This window comes from Callorhinus ursinus, unplaced genomic scaffold (assembly GCF_003265705.2).
Source record: "Callorhinus ursinus isolate GAN/ISIS: 27379988/994484 unplaced genomic scaffold, GSC_fseal_2.0 scaffold21, whole genome shotgun sequence".
Taxonomy (NCBI): Eukaryota; Metazoa; Chordata; class Mammalia; order Carnivora; family Otariidae; genus Callorhinus; species Callorhinus ursinus.
Genome location: NW_027397083.1, coordinates 7,568,495 through 7,589,529, shown reverse-complemented (window position 1 = coordinate 7,589,529; position 21,035 = coordinate 7,568,495). Strand labels below are relative to the sequence as shown.

Genomic DNA, 21,035 nt, shown 5'->3' with positions numbered 1-21,035 from the left:
ACTCTCTCTCTCAAACAAATAAAAATCTTAAAAAAGAAAAACAAAACTATCTGTATCTCATAAAACTAAATATATACCTACCTTAAGACCCACTGCTGAGTATATATCCAAGGAAAATGAGCACATACATCTTAAGTTTCTTAAACCTTGGATATTGTACTGAGTGAAAGAATCTACAAAAGGGTACAGTTTATATATACATGGAAGGAAACATGCTGTTTGATTACATTTATATGAAATTTAAGAACAGGTAGAGCTAATTTCTGGTGATAGAACATAACACTGGTTACATCTGGGATTGGGGTTGGGTTGCCCAAGGGAATCTTTTGGGGTGTTAGAAACATTCTAAATGTTTTATATCTTGAGATGAGAGGTGGTTACAGGGATATATATACATATAAAAATTCATTGAGCTACACATATAAAAATTCATTGAGCTGTACACTTAAGACTAGTGTATATTACACACTTTATTTTTTATTTTAGTAAAAAGGTAAAATATAAATTTATTCTGTTACAGTGTAGAATTGGCTGATGTAGATAAAATGGACAGTTTGCCATGAACTATTATGGGATAACCTAAAAGAAGCGAAAAGACATATACTTTAAAAGTTTTGTAACTCTCAGGAAATATTAATTCATTAACATTTTTCTGATTTTTTTTTTCTTTTCAGCCCCTGACCTTTTTGAGCCTGGGAAATGCTTATCTTGCTCTGAAGAATATCAGTGGGGCACTTGAGGCCTTTAGACAGGCTTTGAAATTAACTACCAAATGCCCAGAATGTGAAAACAGCCTGAAGTTGATACGCTGTATGCAGTTTTATCCTTTTCTATACAACATCACCTCTTCTGTTTGCAGTGGTAAGCAGCTGTTAAATGCTAGCAAAATAATGAGCTCAACCAGGGTTCCTATTCTGATCAGCAGAACACAGAAAATGATTTTTCTCAGTTTTTCCCGGGGATTTTATATCACTAGTGTAATTCTAGATACATAGGAAGGAAATTAATTCATTACTTATATACAGATGCCTTAGGGTATTGTGCTTAATTCTCTTCTAGAACCCTAGTTGAAAAAAGGCTGACTAAAGTAGATTCAACTGAGATTGATAGACTGTAAGATTTTTTTTCTTACCCCAAAACCTGTGATGTTTTTTAATGACCAATATTAATGGTAAAGGATATATTTTCTGTCCATAAAGATAATCTGCAATAAGATTTGAAGCATTTGAAGATTGGTCCTCATTCACTGAAATATATCCCTAGCCTTTCAGTGAAGATGATCCAGATCTTGACTGCACCTTTAAAGTAGTCTCCTGACATTAAGGGGTATCGTCTTTCATTCTTCCACTTTCTCCCACAGCCACCAGTACATATATATACATATATATATGAATGTGCGTAAGTGTGTCCATCTGGGTAAAAAATATCTGAGTTAATATCTATCTGAACTATTATAACTATTATGAATTCATCAGTTAGAACTCCATAAGGGTTCCATTATGTTTACTTGTTTAACTTACACTACAAGAATAAAAAGAGTTTGATTTGAGTTATGAGAGGTGAGGTTTACATATATGTGAACCCTCAGAAGCTTGATGTAGAACTCACCGTGGGTGCCTTGTTAATAATGTTCAAGTCAGACTGTAATATTTAAGCAGAGCACTATCAGTCCTTCTCCTTCACTTAAAGAAAAAAAAAAAATCCCTCAAACTGGCTTTCCAGATTCACCGTACTAGTCTGCCTTAAGATCTTAATGAAATGACAGGCAGTAAGTAGTGTTTACATTTTTAAGTTTCAGAGCCCAATTTTTTAGTGAAGAAACCAAAAATCTAGTAGCAGCATAACTCCATAGCTCAGTTGTGGGTCAGTACTGATCCACAGAGGATCTAAACTAGAGTTCTTGCATGAATGCTGAAAGCCTAAGACAATGTGTTAGCAATGCAACAGTTCAGCGATGCAACAGAGTCCTACAGACTCATGTTTGAGCCTAGCTCTGCCATTGCTATGTATCTAATCCCTGTGAAGTAACTTCTGTCCTCATCTATAAAATGAAAGGGAAAATCTGTCCCATAGACTTGTTGGTAGGATTAAATAAGATCCTTATCATATGATAGGTGTTAGATAAAAGTAAGCCATTAGAAATTCGTAATAATACCAAATAGTTCGACCTTAGTGGTGCAAGTTATGAATCTTTTTTTTTTTATTTTATTTTATTATGTTATGTTGGCAAGTTATGGATCTTTATCTTCTTACTTAATTCCAGAAAATATGTTGGGGTGTCTTAAATTCCTTAGATTACCTGACAGTAGCCTTGTAAACAGAATTTCACTTTTTTCAATGAGCTGCTTTTATTATAGAGTCTCTTGTATTTTTTACCTGGTATCATCTTCCTCGCCTCTTTCCTGTTATTGGAAAGAAGAGTTTGTATGTATATAGTGATCCTCTTCTAAAAAGCCTTTTTGTTAATATTACTTTACATGCTTTTGCTTAGGATTTCAGTTTCTTGAAATTTATTATTATTTTATGTCACTCATGTCAAGAGAAGGAATTCAGTTGTCTTGAGCTTTTTCCCCAGAGCATAATTTCAACTAGCCCAGGAAACTAATAACCTGAAACAAATTTACAAAGTTGTAGTATCTTAGTATTTAGTTGTCCAGGTATCCCACAGATATTATTACTCCATCTAATAGAAAAAAGAAAATAATTTGACTTGGGAAGAGGGAATACTTTTTTTAGTTGTTTCAGAGAGAGCTCATTGATAAATTTTTTTTTAATTTAGCCCCTTTTATGTTGCGATTAATTACTTTAAGAGAGAATCCACCATCTGCTAAATACTGGTGCCCCCTGATGGAAATGTATGCTATAGCATTTTCTAAGTTTACAACTTCATGGACAATACTGAGTTCATTTCCGTATTAATTTTTTCTTTGACAGTGTTTTTGCATTACTGTTTCCACAGGAATCCTGTACATTAACAGTTGCTTTGCTGAGTTCCAGCTTTGAAAAGCTGAAACTTCAAAGCAACAAGTATCTCCGCAGGCACCATAAACTTCTTTTATTTGAAAACCCAGTTTCATCTCCTCTATCTCTGAGCTTTACTAAATGCTTGAGGAAAAAAAGAGAAAAACCTCTGAATAATGATTGGCATTTCTGTACCTTCAGCTGATTGTCTGCCTTTTGCTTTTTCATTTTTGCAATACTGAAATAAGCCTTACAAGTTATCCTGCATGTCTGACACATTATCTAAAGTGTTTATTGTGATAGTATGAAGTTTTCAAGATATCAACAAGGCTTATGATTCTTTTTCCATATAGTAATCAAGGAATTCATGTTGATTTTTATTAGAAAAGAATTTCAGCTGCCCTTACCCACTCCATCCCAACCTAAGTCATTCTCTTATGAAAGTCTGTTTGAAAAGCTACCATTTAAAAGCTTTACAGATAAGCTTTTCTTCGAGATAAAAAATAGCTAATTACTCGTAGAAAACATTTCTTTAATAATTTTCTGACCATTGTTAATTTTCAACAAATTTTCCTTAAAGATCCATGTTAGTAACTATTTTTATAGCAGCTGTAACAGTATGATCTCTTGGGTAATATGAATTTTTTTTATTTTATTTTATTTTATTTTTAATAATTTTTTATTGTTATGTTAATCACCATACATTACATCATTAGTTTTTGATGTAGTGTTCCATGATTCATTGTTTGTGCATAACACCCAGTGCTCCACGCAGAATGTGCCCTCTTTAATACCCATCACCAGGCTAACCCATCCCCCCGCCCCCGGGTAATATGAATTTAATGCTAAAATTGTAGGCATAGGCAGTGTGTTAACATAAGCAAGTATTTTACTGGTTTTCATATGTAATCATGGAATTTTTCACACAGATTTTCAGTGTATGTTTCTTGGAATGTTTGCACAGGTAATGCAACTCATTCAACTTAAAAAAACGTAATCACTATGCTTACAAAATGTTTCCACTTGTAAAGGCTTTATAGCTGAAAAATGTGTCAATGCATAATTACTTACCTGACAGTTTTTCCAAACTTTTATTGACTGCCATGTGCTAGGTGTGTATATTCTTATATAGCAAGTGGTTGACATCATCTCTTTCTTTCTCCTTTGAATAGCTTTTAATAAATTCTTCTCTTTCATAGGTAGTTTTATTTCACCACCCCCATTTCAAGGATGCTGGGAAGGAAAACTTAATAGATTGATTTTTAAATTGTCTACTCTTGAGTTAACTATTAAAAGGGAAGTTAGCACTTTCAGTTTTGATTAAAATGAAAAGACCAGTTTTGAAATACATGCTGTTTTACCACATTTATTTATTGTGGCAGCTTTGAAATACATGCTGTTTTACCACATTTATTGGTTTGTTATTTTACAATTTGATTTAACTTAAATAGAACTGTATGTGCCGCTTTAACAAACCCATTCTTCAATAACAACATACTTGGCCCTTTTTAAAGTAAAATGGAATCTGTTAAATAAACTCAGTGCTTTCGAGTATAAGTAAATTCTTTTCACTGCTGAACACTAAAATAAGGACTTTTCTTTTTAATTGGAAAGAATAAAGGTGTCAGAAAGAATAAAACTTCATGAGGTAATAACTAAGGACCAAAAATGGAAAATAAATTTTAATTACAATATAAGCAGAATGGTTAAATATTGAACCTGTAGAGAAGTCCAGAAATACATGTAGTAGATTTTCCAAGCATTTATTACTCCAAAATATTTTCTAAGTACTTTTTCCTTCAACTTCACTAATTTGCAAATCAGTTAGATCTAGTGAAGGTATTTTTCTACTATTTAATCAGTCTAGATTATTTTATTATTATTATGTCTCTGATATGTATGGTTTTACTTTAGTATTTTTATCCAGTATTACTTTTCTTTAGAAAACATTAGACCAATGGCAGGTCATATTTATTAGACTTCATTTACATGAGATGCTTACAGGTATGCCAGTGACAATGGCATTGGTATTTGCTGAATATAATTAAGCATCTAACCCTGTATTTCTCTGGTCTTTTCATAATTCACTAAGACACGTGCCAACTTAAAAATATTGACCAGATCTTTAGAAATGATGGATAAATGTTGTACAGTAGAACTCAGACTTTAATACTTAGGTATGCTTACAATTTTATGCAGGTTTTTCTATAATATGTATATGAAAGCTTTCACCACTAGAGAAATTTCTTTTACCTAATAATTTTATTTACCTAATAATTTTACTTACCTAAATCATATCTTCTTTTATAATTTGGTTCATTACCTATGGTTTTAGTCTATGCTCTTCAACCTTAATTTCTGTAGATTTATAACTTGTAGCTGAAAACAATTTTACCTGGAGTTTAGATTTTGAAGAAAAAGAAATCTTGCATTTTGCTGCCCTCCTGTGGACTATCCAGCACATGCTACCTGCAGTTAAGGACCTTTGCTTTATGACATTCTTCATAAAAATTAATGAAGATGTCTGCTTTAAAAAACAAGATACAGTCTTTTTTTATTTTATTTTATTTATTTATTTGACAGAGAGCGAGAGAGGGAACACAAGCAGGGGGAGTGGGAGAGGGAGAAGCAGGCTTCCCGCCGAGCAGGGAGCTTGATGCGGGGCTCGATCCCAGGATGCTGGGACCATGACCTGAGCCAAAGGCAGACGCCCAATGACTGAGCCACCCTCTTAAAGATCCAGTTTTTATAGCATTTTTATGCTATATTTAACTAGTAGCCATGGGTTACTAGTTAACTTCCCTCCATTTATTTCTGTAAGAAGAATTAAAACTGGTTAATTTACTACAGGTTTCAGAATCCTAAAATGCAAGCATATCCTGCAACAAAGCCAAATGTAACTCTCTATATGTAATGTGTTTAGATTTTTGTATTTCTTTACTTTTTTTAGGGCTTTAATTATTTGGTTAACAAATTATCCTTTGACAAGTATCTATGTGGTAGAGGGGGGATAAGTAAAGAGCCCTTTTTATGAATTTAGAAGCAAAGATTCTGAGTTACTCAAGTCAAGTGTCACTGAGTGGTAGAGCCGAGACTGAAATCTGAGTCCTCTGCCTTCCAAGGCCAGTGTGGTTCCTGTGCAGAATTCTGTTACTCCCAATGAGTCATAACCTGTTCCACTGCTATGATTAAAATAATTCATACTTGTGGATTCTTGAGACATTTTTTGTGAAAGTGGTATAATCACTGACTTTTTATGTCACCACTGAAAAGAGATACGTACATCCCTGTATAAAACATGAACCTGAACTAGATTATGGGGGGCAGTCATAACCCTAAAGGCACACCTAAAACAGTCCCTTTCAGTTTAGCTTGTCACCTTTGTCTCCTCTGAATTCTGTGTCACTAGATGGCCACATAGCCTTGGATTGAACACAGATCTGGTGGCTGTGCTTGCATTATTATCTCAGTAGGTAACATTTATCTTTTGGGATTCCCAGTGTTTAGCTTTCATGAACAGAATGGTTACCTTAGGTTTTCATAAGAACTTAGGACAGTAAGTCAAATTCGGATAGCCAGTGGCTTTTTATACTTCAGCCTCTGAAAGACGTTAAATATAAGTTATTCATTTTAGTTTTTAAATACATTCTGGTTTTTGATGTGAACTTTTTGAAATATTTTTTCTTTTGAGGAATGAGCCTATTGGCCCCTGCCTAAGATCTTTCCACAGCTATCCTCAAGTTATTATAGATTGTTAACTTGTCCAAATAATATTTAAGAAAAAAGTAAAATTTGATGGTGGATATAACCTTCCAAAGCAACAGCATGTTTTAACTAAAGGAGACTGAGTGTGGCTTAGTTATTCATTCATCCAACTATTACCTCTTGTCTGCCAGGCACTATTCTAGGAACTGGAAACCAAACAAACAAACAAAAAATCCAGGTCTTATGGAGCTTCATTCTAGTGGAGAGAAACAGAGCAGATGATAAATATAATAAAGAAGTTATTTAGTATGTTAGAAGATAGTGCTAAAGGGGAAATAGAGCAGCAAGTCGGGTGAGATTCAAACTGGGTTGTTCAAAGAGGCCCCACTGAGAAAGTGACATTTGAGCAAAGACTTGAAGGAGGTGAGGGTTTAGGCCATGCAGACATACAGCATTAAAGCATTTCAGGCAGAGAGAATAGTTGTTGCAAATGCTTTTGCGAGGAACAGCAAGAAGGCGTGTATGGTTGCAGTGGACTTAGAAGAGATGAAAACAGAGATGGATGGGGGGAGGATAGAACCATATCTTTACTGCCTTGCAGACCATTCTAATAATTTGGGCTTTTATTCCAAGAGAAAAATATATGATTTGGAAGGTTTTGAGCAGATAAGAAAAATGATCTGATTTACATATTAGCAGGTTTCCTCTAGCTGCTCTAGTGAAAATAGATTGTGATAGGGTAAGGGCAGAAGCAGGAAGACCAATTACGAATGCTGTTGCAAAAATATGGGTGAAAGATGATATTGGCTCGGACCAGCCAGGTGAAGGAGGAGAAGGTGAGAAGCCGTCATTGTATTTGGGGTGCATTTTTGAAAATAGAACCAGCAAGACACTACCAGAGGGAATGTGGGAAATGAAGGAAAGAGAGTTCATGGGTAACTCCTAAATTTGGGACCTGAGCAACTGTTGCTATTTAATGAGATTTGTAATCACCATTGGTGCTGTTTAATGAGATAGGAAAGTCTGAAAAAGGAGCAGGTTTAGGGAGAAAAACAAGTTTGGTTTTGTAAATGTTAAGTTTGCATTGCTTATTAAATGTTTCAGTGCAAGTGTTAGGGAGGCAGTTAGATATATGAGTGTCCTGATGGTCAGAGAAGAGCCCCAGGCTAGAGATGAAAATCTATGAGCCATGGGCTTAGGAGTGGTGTTTTAAATCATGAGCTTGGATGAAGTTTCCTCAGTGGTTAGTATAAAAAGGAAAGTAGGTCAACAGTGAATTACTAGGGCATTCCAGTCACCATTAGGAGGTTGAGAAGAGAAAGACAAAGAACAATAAAAGAACAGCCAGCTAGACAGTAGGAACATCAGGCAAGTATTTTGTCCCAAGAAATGAAGAAAATGTTTTGAGCAGTGATCGATTGTATCGTTATTGCTGCACCAAACGGATGCATCCTAAGACGTTGAGTTAGATGGACAGGGAATAAGCCATATTGGATTTAGGAACATGGAGGTTGTTGGCAGTCTTCTAAAAGTTTGTATGAAATGGGTTGTGAAGGACATTTGTGGAGATGTCTAGCAACTCTTTCAAGGAATTTTGCTATAGTGAGAAGCAGAAAATGGGATGGAAGTTAGAGAGGGATGTGGGATTAATTTTTGTTCCAAAAATAGAAAATTTTGCAGTATGTTTGCATAGGACTGATCCAGTAAAGAAGGAGAAGTTAAAGATGCAAAAAAGAAAGAAGCTAATTATAGAAGCAAAGTTCTTGAATAGATGGGGGGATGGCATCTGAGGCACAAATGTAAGATAGGGGTTGTCTTGAGATAGGAGCAGGGACAATATATAGGTATAGATGTGGACTTTTGATTGCTTCTCAGTGAAAAGAGAGGACAGTTGTCAGATCAGAGTGAAGAGAGGCAGAGGGTGTTGTGGATAATGTTGAGACAGGAAAGGCTGAAAACTGGACTCAGAATGTGAGTTGACCAGAGAGGTTTCTCACTTTGGTTAACTGCATAAATGTCAATGTCATTAATTAAGAGAGAGAAAATGGAAAAGAAACCATTTATGCATTGATGTAAGACTGGAGAATAAGTTCAGTGACAGACATGTTCATTTAGAGATGCCTCTGGCTTCATCAGAGAGAATGTGCAAGGTGAGAAGAAAAGGCCCAGGTTGGAATCCTAGAAAATACTAGTATTTAAGGAGCAGAGCCAGTGAAGGTGTTAGAGCGGTATTGGGAAGCCAGGGGGGAGCTAGATCCTGAAGGTCAGAAGAACAGAGGGTTTGAGAAGGAAGAAGGAATCAATAGTAGTCTGTTCTGTGTTGGTTCCCCAAGTATGGTACAGATAGCACTGGAGGCGCACCAGCTTTCAGGTGGTACTTAGGTTAACCTTTTTAAATAATTTTATTATTTTTACAAAATTTTTAAAGTAATTTTAACACTTACGGTTTATTCTGATGGGCATTAGGAAAAATGTATAACTATAAAAATGTATAAATCTGTGATTTATGAAAAATGATACTGATTTCCCCTTTTAACATAATCTAAGATTAAACAGTGAATCCGTTTAAAGAAAAACATGTAAACAATGGTGCTGGTACCTACGGAAAAATCACGGCCGTAGTTGGCAGATGAATAGTGTGGAATGCTCTGGGCTTAACAATTTAGAAAGTCATTGGTGACTTCATTTTATCAAAAGTATTTTCTGTCAAATGGGGAGATAGCTACACTAAAACAAAAATAAAGCTGAGGATAATAGAAGTGTTCAAACGAGCTCTTACTTTCAGAGCTTTGGCGTAGTTTCTAAACTGTAACTCAAGTTTCAGCCTGTCACCCAGTGATTAAAATAACTTTAAAGCCAGTAGATAATGATACCAAGAAACATTCTTTTAGAAAAGTATTAATAATAAGATGCAAATAAGGAAGATTTTTAAAATTCACCTGTTAGAAATACTGAAAAAGTAACTATGTTTGAAATAAAATAGAAAATTTTGCCAGGTGAGCAAAGCAAGAGGGCATTTATCAGGAGGGTATTCCAAGCCTCAGCATGTGGTATACACAGAGCGAGTGATTTTATTCACTCTCCATGGTCTGTTGGAACTGAATCAGTGCAGCTTTGTCTGTGATGCTCCAGGAGGACCGAGACTCAGGGCAGCAACTGAGCTGTCACTACAGACCTTTCTGTAGCACTGCTTGACGTCAGTGAGGACGGGATGGCACTGGAGGCTGTTACTCAGTTATGGAATACTTTTATTCACTGATCTAAAAATAAATTTGTAATATCTCTGAATTACAGAGCTTAACACTTGAGGTGTGCAAATGGTCTCCATCAGTATTAGGGTTACTATCTTGAGTCTCCAAAAGGAAGTCAGGTATATTTTTGGGTACTAAATTAGGTTTAGGACACAGTTCTGCCTCCTTTCTGCTCTGTGTGTAGTTTGAGGATACCCACTGGGTGGCATAAGTAATCAGATTTTATGATCACTTATCTACAGATGGGGTTGAGAAGTTACATTTGGACATCTTTCTTTGTATGTAGGCTCCATTGTACATCAGGAGCTTACTGTGATTTCCTACACGCATATCACTATGGACAAAGTGATTGTACACCTACAAGAAAATAGGATGGATGAGCAAGATGGGGTCTATTTAATCTAGCCCTCATTAATTATTGAACAAGATATTTTTAATATGGTTTGTCACTGCAGTTGTAGATCAGTCTCCTGATTAGAACTGAAGGCAGCTAATTCTATAATTTAGGCAAGTTCATTGGTTGCTGTCTTTCTTTTTGAATTTCAACTTCCATTCATTGTTGCTGATGTTTTTAGAGATATTTTGCCATCTCACATAGCAAGCATTTGCATGACTCTTCCCCATTCACAAAGATCATTCTGATTGCAGAACTCACACATACACACACACACACACACACACACACACACGAAGTCCAGTCTACATTGGTAGAATGAACTCTTTTTTTTTTTTTAAGATTTTATTTATTTGTCAGAGAGAGAGAGAAAGCACAAGCAGGGGGAGTGGCAGGCAGAGGGAGAGGCAGGCTCCCTGCTGAGCAAGGAGCGCGATGTGGGACTCGATCCCAGGACCCCGGGATCATGACCGGAGCCGAAGGCAGACACTTAACTGACTGAGCCACCCAGGCGTCCTGAACTCTTCTTCTTTTTTTTTTTTTAAGTGATTTGTGCCTCAGTAAGTTCTTTATGTGTGCTGTGAGCCAACTCGTTGAAGTGAATTTCCAGTTTTGAAATTTTTGTTTAATACAATGAGCACTAAGTCTTTAAACCCCTTTACAAATTTAATCATTGCATGATTTCTACTCAGTTTCATGGCCTGATGGAAATAAAGCAGTTGAACCTGATAATCACTACAAAAGAACATTAGTTAGTTTTAAAATACATGTGGCTGAGGATACCTGGCATCTATCTGTGTACGTGGAATTCTGGCTTTGTTCCCCCCCCCTTTTTTTTCTTCTAGTGTTGTCATTACTAGTAGTTAAATGTATATCATACTAAACTACTCTGCTCTTTTGACCAAGAAAATTTCAGTAATCTCTTACTTTCTCTTAGTCACCAAGGTTTTATTTGGTTATGATCTTGAAAGTGCAGGAGAAATTTAAATCAAATTTCATAGCTATTGAAAAGATCACAGCTTTGGATTTGTCTTCTCATTTAATTGCTTTTTATAACAACAAGCATAGATTTGCCATTCAAAATTTGCCAAACTCAAAGCAATTTAAACCTCTTTAGCTATCAGGCATTGATTAATAACCCAGTCATATCACATATCCGAAGTGGTTATTATAAAAAAAATAACGAGCATATCAAATTTCAGGAAAAAGAGCTGGAGGTCACTAACAGTTGATAGCGTACCAGGTGTTGATCAAATGTTCCTGTTCCTGCTGCACCTGTAATAGCATAGCCATGTTTCCCGTGATAATGTGAAATATAGCTATGGAAAAACCTAACATGAACAAAAAAATTAAACAGTTTGCCACCTCTCTCACTGCCTAAAAAGCATAAATGTTAAAAATTGGAAAAGAGTAAGGTCTTAGAAACCATGTTATGTGCAAAGTGGCCACCCAGGTGAATGCCTCCAGGTAGCTCTCATTTGGTGACATAAAGCAAAAGGAAAAAGTGTGATAGCACCATTAATTTCTCTCTGCTTTTTACTTGATTTAGTGCCTTGGCTGTGTATACTTGGAGTTAGATATGCTCTAATCAAAGTGCTTGTCTTAATCCCTTATACACGAAGTGGTGTCTGCAGTCAGGCAACTAGGGAACTTTGTTTCTGAAATCCATAAGGCCCTCCTTAAAATGTTCTATGGTAGAGAGACTTAAGTGGCCTTTTTAAAAAAAATAACCTTGGTTTAAATATCATAGTCACTACCCATTCCAATGAAAAGGACAATTGTTAATGCTCTTTGTTTTCACATCCGAGTCCTATGAGATATTACTAGGTTCAAGTCCTTATCGATTCTAGAAATAGTAGGGTCTTGAGTTCTCATTTAAAGACATCCTTATAAGTCACTTACCCTGAGGAATAAAAAAAAGACCAAGTAGCCTTTGAGATTTTATTGGCCTTGACCTAGCATAATACCCTTGCAATAGGAAAAAAAAGGCAAGCCTGATATGCCCAACAAGTGCTTCTGATGGTGGGTCCCTTCCCCACTATGCGTATCTCTGTGGCTCCATTTGTATTTTGAGGAAGAGGACCAGAGCTAAGGTCTATTGATTTTCCTGCTAGATTCCTTTCCTCGACATCATCAGGTGACCATTCACTTGCAGCAGGAGAAAGAGTCAAATGATCAACACCCAAGGTTGTGGGTAGCTGGGAAATCTAAGCCTCTTGCCCTACCACCTGTTTGTAGGCTTAACCTAAGTATTAAGAATTGAGTGAAACCAACTCAAGTGTGTGTGGCTGACTCAGATAGATGTGCAGAATTTAAGCTCACTGACCACATAAGAAGTTTAATATCATTCTGCCTTTGGCCAAGTCAGTGGAAATGGTAACAAATCGTAATGTACGAGGATGATACTGTGGGTAGCCTGTTTCGGTTACTACACACACCCCACTTTCCCGGATCCCTGGGTTTGCTCGTGTTGGTTCTGCAGCTCCTCCTCACCCTCCATCATGCCCTCCCCCCACAAAAACTCTAATCTTACCCATCCTTCAAGGCCCACTTCTGCCGTATGCCTTACCCAGCCCCTTAATTATAAGTAATCTGTAGCTGATCATTGTACCTGTTCCTCCCCTTCAGCTCCCGTGTCTTGCCATTATAGTTATTTGTGTATGAGACACAACTGTCCTACAAGACTTCTTCAGCTCGCTGAGAGCAGGAACCAGTCCTTTTTTCATTTTCATACTCTGGCCCACCATGCATTCTGCACCCACCCCCCCCCTTATTTAGCACATAGAATGTACTTAAATGGCAAAGTAGCTGGTGATATTTCAAGTTTGAACTACTGAGGGTAATAAAGAGTAATTAACTTGTGTCCACCCACTGTTTACCCAGAATGCTTTACACCAATATCCATATATAGATACAGATCTTCTTTTAAGGTCTGCAGCTCCCACATCATAGGAGGGAGAAGACGAAAGGAACCATATTGTCTCTCTTGTCCACTAGAAGCTGACGTGTCTCATAGCCTGCATTCTCTCACTCCCCGTATGCACTGTTGTTAACGAAAGTTACAAACAAATGTCCTTGTTGACCCTTGGGGAAAAACTATCATTTATGAGTGAATCAGTAAGTCAGAGAAAACCTGTTGGGTTTATTTCCCCAGCACACTCGTTTGAAACAAATTTGCCTCAGCTGAACGAAACCAGAGATATCAGTTTAATACTGTGACAGTGACTACTACTGAGACTACAGTGGTACTCCTAGCAGCTGTGGCAGTTAACTTGCTTTCTTCTTCAGTATACTTTCTGCACGGGAGGATCTTCCACAGTGAACTTCTGGTGCATGTTTGAATTCCCTTGTTTAGAGATCGAATCTGGTCTTTCACATTTCTAGAGGAAACAGTAGCTGCCGAGAGTTTGGATTACATCACTGGAGTCATTTCTTCCACGGACCACAGGTTATGGTGTCTGTGTCTCCGCCGGCTGACTTTGCCCTCTATGCCACAGTCACTTAAGAGAAGGCTACATGGGAAGACAGATTTACACCCAGCTCTCATTGTTCTCCTCTAAACGGAGGCCAGGAATAGAAGTCTACAGAAACCGGTGCAGCTCTGAATCCTTAGGCAAAGCAGACTGCCCTCCCGTATGTGGACCGAGTGGTCCCCAGCATAGAGTTCAGACCTGGAATATGTAGTAAAAGGAAAACACACACACATGCGCACACACGCACACACACGCACACTTGTATTTGAGGTCATAGACTTTTCTTAATTTTTTTTTTTTTTGAACTTGCTTCTGACTCATGCACCTCACCAGGAGGGAAAGCCTCTGTAATTCTGAAGTTGCTGATTTCAAGTCTTTAATATGGTCTGTTTTCTATCTGGCATTGCACATTTAAGGTCAGTCAGTACATAACCATTACTTTAAACCTCCTGCAAAGAATATCATTTGGCAGTAATTGCTGAATGAGAACAAGTCTAAGGAGCCAATACTTCTGTTGAAATGATTTCTCTTGTCTTTCCTAAGTAGAACGCAGCACAGGGCACAGGAGGTGAGACTGCCTCCCTGCTGTCTCAGGCACGGTCATCAGCAGGCTAGGTCTCACCCAGACCCAGGGAGCTCTGAGTGCCCCTCTTCACGGTGGTCCCTGTGCTGCGTCCCAGGAGTCCTCTCATGTCAGATAAAGAACCGAGACACAGAGAAGTAAGTTGATTTGCTCACGTGTATACAGAAAGGCTTCAGCTAAGGCCGGATTCAAATTCATACCGTGGAATGTTCTTGGAACCAGGTCTACAGGAACTCTGTCACAACCTCTGGAGGTGGAAATCATAAAGACGCCTGTTTCCAGAAAGGTTTCTTTCTCCTCCAAATAGACTTAGTACTTTGTGTTGTACCAAGCCCCACCTATCACCCACAGTTAACATTTCCTGCTAATATTTTAAAGTAATTTTGCATGATGAGCAACTGAAAGATATACTTCTGTTCACATCATGATTTATTTTACTACCTTTTCTAAAAGATTATCTTACTAGGGAAATAAAAATCGTGAAGTTATGAGGTATCTAAAATTATAGTAAAACATTCACAGTGTTACCTATATACAGAAAAAAAAAGGTTATATAGCTACATAATTTGAGTGCAGTTGAGTAGAAAGATAAGGAGAAAGACAAATACTATAAAACACTCATGTCTATTAAGGGGACAGTGTTACCTGTATTTTCCACCCAGGTACCTTATATTTAGTTGAATGCACCACAATGCCTCCTGTAAGGTAACTTTTCTTATAAGCATAAGAAAGGAGACTTTAGAGTATAATATGATCCTGTTAGAAGAGGGAGAGTAGGAATATCTTTAGAATATTCCACTGTTCACAAAGGCCATTTTTCTAACATCTGTTACTTTGCCTTCAGCAACATAAAATTCAAATTCTAGTTCCCATTATAAATCAGTTATTTATGTCTTAGAAAAAATCATTATATAATAGGAAGCATAGGAGTATTACACTTATTTATTGTATGGGGAAAAAGTATGTTCGAGCAAGAAAAATTTGGGCGAAGACTGGAGCAAGCCTTTAATATGTCACAACATAACACGCATTGTGGGGTGCAGAGAGGTAAATTTAACTGAACAGAGGATCTGTGGTCTGTTTTCATATTGTAAGGCCTTGAATTCAGAAAGCACAGAGCAAACTGAGGCAAATTTCTAAATGTGCTAAATACTTTAGGATTCAATTAATTGCTATTTTCTTTTAAAAGCCCGGTAGAAATGAGCTCTGTACTGCCTTCATCATCTCGTACACGCACGCACGCACGCACATATGTTGGCAGTTGAAATTAGATCCCTTGGTGACTCCTAGAGCCAGTTGCTCATACCAGAGACTGAGTTAGGCTGTAGCTTGAAGGCCTTGGTGAAAGAGATGACGTTGGGATAATTTATTCCTTTGCAGCTTTTCGGAGAGACAGCAGTTAATAGCTCACCGTGTGCTAGGCCATGGTCTCACTTCTTACACTGAATCTCAGCAACTCTGTGAAGTGGACACTATCATGAAGCTCAATTTGCAGATGAAGAAACTGATACACAAAAAGAATAAAAGTAACTTGCCCTGCTGTACACAGCTAGAAAGTAGTAGAAATAGGGAGCGCCTGGGTGGCTCAGTTGGTTAAGCGACTGTCTTCGGCTCAGGTCATGATCCTGGAGTCCCGGGATCGAGTCCTGCATCGGGCTCCCTGCTCAGCAGGGAGTCTGCTTCTCCCTCTGATCCTCCCCACTCTCGTGCTCTCTCTCTCTCACTCTCTCAAATAAATAAATCTTTAAAAAAAAAAAAAAGTAGTAGAAATAGGATTGGAACTTGTTAGTCCGGCTCATCTGAGCTCCTAGCCACTATGCTGTAAGCACAACAGAACTACATGAGCCTTCATTGGTTCTGCTTGACTAACACTAGTTAGTTACTTGGCTCTTTCAAAGTTCTGACGCCTCTCAATTTATTTGTGGCATTTCTTTGTTGTAACTAATCCTAAAGGATCCTAAAGTACCCAACCAAGAATGTCTTGCCAATATTTAAGATTCAGAAGGTAAGCATTCTTTTTAAAGAGTAAGTGGTTACCCAATTCTAGAAAATAAGTATTCTTCTGGGACCTCTGTAAACAGAATTATGAGAAAATAGGAGATTTCCTTAGCCCTTAGTAATGATAGGAGTTCCTGAGAATTTAGTTTACTCTGAAAACCTGTTTAGCCACAGGATAAATTGTGCCTTTGCCTTAGGAGACTTAATGCTTTGACAAGATAAATTAAATATTTAGTTGTTTTCCAGAACACCCTTGTAGGATAGGTTAATATTAATAATTCAGTTTATGCAGGTGATACTCTAGCCACAGAAAAGGATGTTGATATGTCTAGATCTCATAACAATTCCAGAATCAGAACTACCCTACCTGGAGTTTTATGCTTAGTTGGTATTGCTATGTAGTCACCTACTTCCAAGAAAAACCAAACTGTCAGGATTTGAATTAGATGCTAAATGCTTTGCAAGCAAGTATAGAGCATTAAGCACAGAAAAGTGTTTCCATTTTCACTTGGGACCTTGTTATCTAAAGCATTTCATTTAAATCATGTAGTTCCTTCAAAAAAAAAAAAAAAGTCGTACCTCTCAAAGTTAGTCTCAGACACAGAATCTCCTCATTTCTGCATCAGCAAAAAATAATAGTCGTATGCATGGAAGACGACTTGTTACTTCTTAGGTATCTTTCCATTTTTCTTTCTCCAACATTTTCTTGTATTTCTTTAAGGAGGACATCATCTCCACCTCTGCCGGGAAGACAAGTGACATTTTTTTTCCATGTAGGCAACTTTTTTTAGTTCCCCTTTGAGCTAGAGTAGACCTATACTCTAGCCCAAAGAACAGAAACTTTCCTTCTTTTTGAAGTGCCTCAGTTCTCCTTCAGACAACCAAAAGGAGCAATTTAAAAGATAGGCAATGTGACTTTTTATTATTAGCCTAGATAATTATTTAAATCACAACAGAACCCTGAACCAGTCTGTCTTTAACTGTCAGCCTATTATATTAACTGTTCTAACTTGTTAATGAAAATGAAAGTGACTCCTTAAAGCATGTAGCTTCTACTTTATCATTTTGAGTCTTCCTACTTGCAACAAATACTATAACGTAAACTTCTTATTCCTTTTTATTCCCAGTTCTCCCTAATCCCCTCTTCTGCCCTCTCTCTCTGAGATGTTGGCCCCAGTTTCCTGAGTTGGAGGACAAGACATTCTTAGAATGCACAAGGCTTGCTTCAAGAGGGCGTCTGGGTTTGAGGTCATGCAGGAGGACTAATTTTAGCTTCAGGATCTTATGCACATCATATCTTATAAATTACCTATGAGGCATTTTTAAATATTGCAGACATTTAAAAAGATGAAACCAATTAAATTTTTATAATGGGAAGAGAGTGGGAGAGAAAAATCAGAGAGGCAGAGGTTGGAGGAGGAAGTCATCAACTGCAGAAAACACAGAATTTTACTGGGTCCCAGTGTTAAAGGTTTGTCCTTTGCTTTTGTAACATTGTTTCACTCAACCTGTGTCAAGGTGCAAAATGCTTTAGAGGCAAACTCACCACAGCTGAAAGCAGAGAATAGTCACTGGGAATAACGTATGTGTGAAAATCATCAACATCGTTGTCATCATTATTTTCCCTGTGTTTTTAATAGTCATGCTTATTTATATCCCAGTTAAGAGTTGTCGCTAGGAAGTGTGATGTTCTTCGTAGTAAATTTTAGTCATTTGGGTGTGTACACTTGTTTGTTGTCACTGCTTTATTTTAATGCTCTTATGCTTAGCTTCTCCATACTTACCTACACATACAAGATGGTAAAGACAGAAGTGGAAACCAATCTTCTACCTCTGTTCTCTCACGGAAGAATTTGGAGAAAGACAGCGACTGTTGTTGATCCTGGCATCGTTCCTGTCAGCCTTCAGTGTGTGCACACACACACCCACCCGCAACACACACCTTCCATCTCTCAAACTGTGCTTCTCATCGTCTCCCAAACACAAATGAGAACTCCTGTGCGTGTTGCTTTGCTCAACACATCATTCCTTCCTGCGTACAGTGCCACCTTCTCTTTTCTACTAAAGAGGTGGCATTTGATGGGTAGAAAGCCAAGCAGCTTTCTAGTAGGGTAGAACTGACTGAAGTCTCAGATCTACCACTTACTTATTGTTTGACCATAGGCAAGTTACTTAATTTCACTGAGACTCTGTTTCCTTATCTGTAAAAGGAAAATCATTTATTTCACAAGGCATTTTTGAGGGGGTAAATAGAAGAAAAAATACAAAGCACTCAGCAGATACTGGCTCCCTTCCTTGTAGTTCCCCGTTTTTAAGTCCTACCTATTGCTCAAAATTCAAGTTTTACCTGCTCAAAGCTCATTCTCTGAAGCACCTAGTTTGCACAGTATGCTCCCTCATTATTGTTTGTTGTCCCGTATTTACTGTCTTCCCAAGTTGCTTATGAGCTGCTTGAGAGCTAAAGCTCCTCTGAAACAAAAAAATTCGGTTTCTGATGTAACCTTATTAAATATGGTAGCCTCAGATGTGTGAGAGTATAGAACTGGAAAATAAAAATGACTCCTTAAGCATGCAGTCCCCTTACTCCAAATTCCATGAGTTGGGAAAGGTTTTGAGTCCATTAGGTCTTCTTGGCACAGTAACAGAAATGGCATGAGAAGTGATTTCCTCAGTTATGAAATCTAAAAGGGAATCTTCAAATCCAGAAAGAGACTTCTTGTACTTCCATTGCTGCAGAAAGAGCTTAATTGGGTACATACATCTCTTTGAGGCAGTTTTCTATTAAAAATAAACCTGTAGAGCGTGTTTGAATGTTCTGGTAAAGGAGGGAAGTTACTTAGACGCTCTTACCCGAAGAATTGTTCCATGAGAGGAAAGGTGTAGGCTTCCCCTGAGCATGCATCTTCAGTGACGATGCACATCAAACGTAAGAGAGGAAGAGGAGTCCTACTCAGGTGGCCAGATCACTGCCACATCACACACACCGGCCTACTAACACATTCCCCTACCCGGAGAATGGTGATCAGGTAGAGCAGGGTAGTGGCTCTTTATCCATATAAACACACAATCCGTAATAGGATCAGAGCTCTTCAGCTCACTGGCAAAACTGTAGCAAGAGGTCAGGCTCCCTATATATACCACAGTGTTACAGAGAACACAATGATTACATTCCAGTTGTGACCTTTTACACTATAGTAAATCTTTCCATGAGCAGAATTTGTTTTCCAAAAGAAAAAATTCACATCTTTGTGATATTGCAGTCTTAAACATGGGATTCCCTGCCACCACCATCCCTCTTTAAGTCCTTTTGGTTTTTAATTTATAATCCTTTGCTTTTTGATATATCTTTCATTTTAAGCTGTGATGCAAGAATGGATATTATATTTCTCTGCTGTAGTTCATCTATCTCCAGACTTATTCGGGTACTAATTTGTCATTTCTCACCTTTGAAAGGCAAATAGAAGGAAAACTACTTTTTTTGTGATGTTTCTGACTTTCAAAGAAATATTTCACAGTCATTCATTATAAATGAAACGAGATCTTGGGACTTGATCTTTGTTGTCATAATTTTTCCCCGAAACACTTGGTTCTTATGCTGGCCTAGCAGGTGAAACTTGAACTTCAGTGCAAAATCTTGAGTCACAATAAAGATCTGGCTCGAGGTGCTCCAGCTCACTGATTTTTGGTGTGTCCTGCTGGAGAAAAACTGACACTGTCATCTTTTTGCTCTTCCTGCTCCTTGAAGACCTTGAGCCATGGGACTACCTAAGAGAGATGTTTCTAATATGCTGTCTCTGTGTCTCTTGTCATCGAGGTCATTGTCATGAGAAAACCCTGGACAACAGCCATGACAAACAGAAATATTTTGACAACTCACGGTCACTGGATGCTGCCGAAGAGGAGCCCTCTGAGACAGGAACAGAGGAGGAGCCTGTACTCTCTGTTGAGAATTCAGGGAGGGATTCAGATGCCCTTAGACTTGAAAGTAAGTTGATTTGACCTGAGCTGTGCTTCTGGGGTAAAATCAACTCTCAAGCTTTGAGTTTAGGCTTTTCTCTACGTAAATAGTTTTCTTCTTTTAATAGCCACTCATTATCACAAGGGTGACCTGCAGGTGTGAGATGGAAGACCGGCTAGCATGTGAAAAAGCTCTTCACACTTCTTTCTTTTTTCTTTCACCGCCATGTCTTATTTTGCTAGGACAAATTTGATTCATTTATATACCAGTCTTTCTTCTTAATATCAGGAGTCTACTGAGCAAGTCATTGAAAAAACAGCAAGATAACTTGTATTTACGCTAACCCAATAATATTTAAAGATTTGGAATAATAGACATACCTACCAGGCCCTCTCCTAAAATTCCATTCTACAACCACAGTTTGAGCTATGCTGTACTGAACAGTTGACATTATCATTCAATGTATAATTGCCAATGTGAATGACTTTGTAGTACTCATCCTTCTTAACCATTTTGCTGCATTTGGATCTCTGCACAGCTCCCCGCCTCTTGAAACTCTATTCCTTCTCCTCTTGGCTTCTGGGGTATCACTTGCTCTTGGCTCTCTTCCTGTCCTCAGGACATCTTTTTTGATTTCTTTGACTTATTCTTTACTTTGCCCCTTATTTGTTGGGTTACCCAGGATCTTAACCTTGGTCTTTTTTTCTTATCC

General features: G+C 37.7%; 1 protein-coding gene across 8 annotated transcripts in view; it reads left to right on the top strand.

The window, feature by feature from the left end:
- The window catches only part of TTC17 (tetratricopeptide repeat domain 17), a 114,575-nt gene that overhangs the window by 51,491 nt on the left and 42,049 nt on the right, over positions 1–21,035 (top strand). For all 8 annotated transcript variants that reach the window (XR_012381827.1, XM_025879076.2, XM_073904727.1 and 5 more), the window contains 2 exons: positions 675–861; positions 20,180–20,350. Coding sequence is in view for 7 of the 8 variants with exons in the window: in XM_025879076.2 (XP_025734861.1) it covers positions 675–861; positions 20,180–20,350 (358 nt within the window). In the remaining variant the exon portion in view is untranslated. The remainder of the gene's footprint in view (positions 1–674; positions 862–20,179; positions 20,351–21,035) is intronic.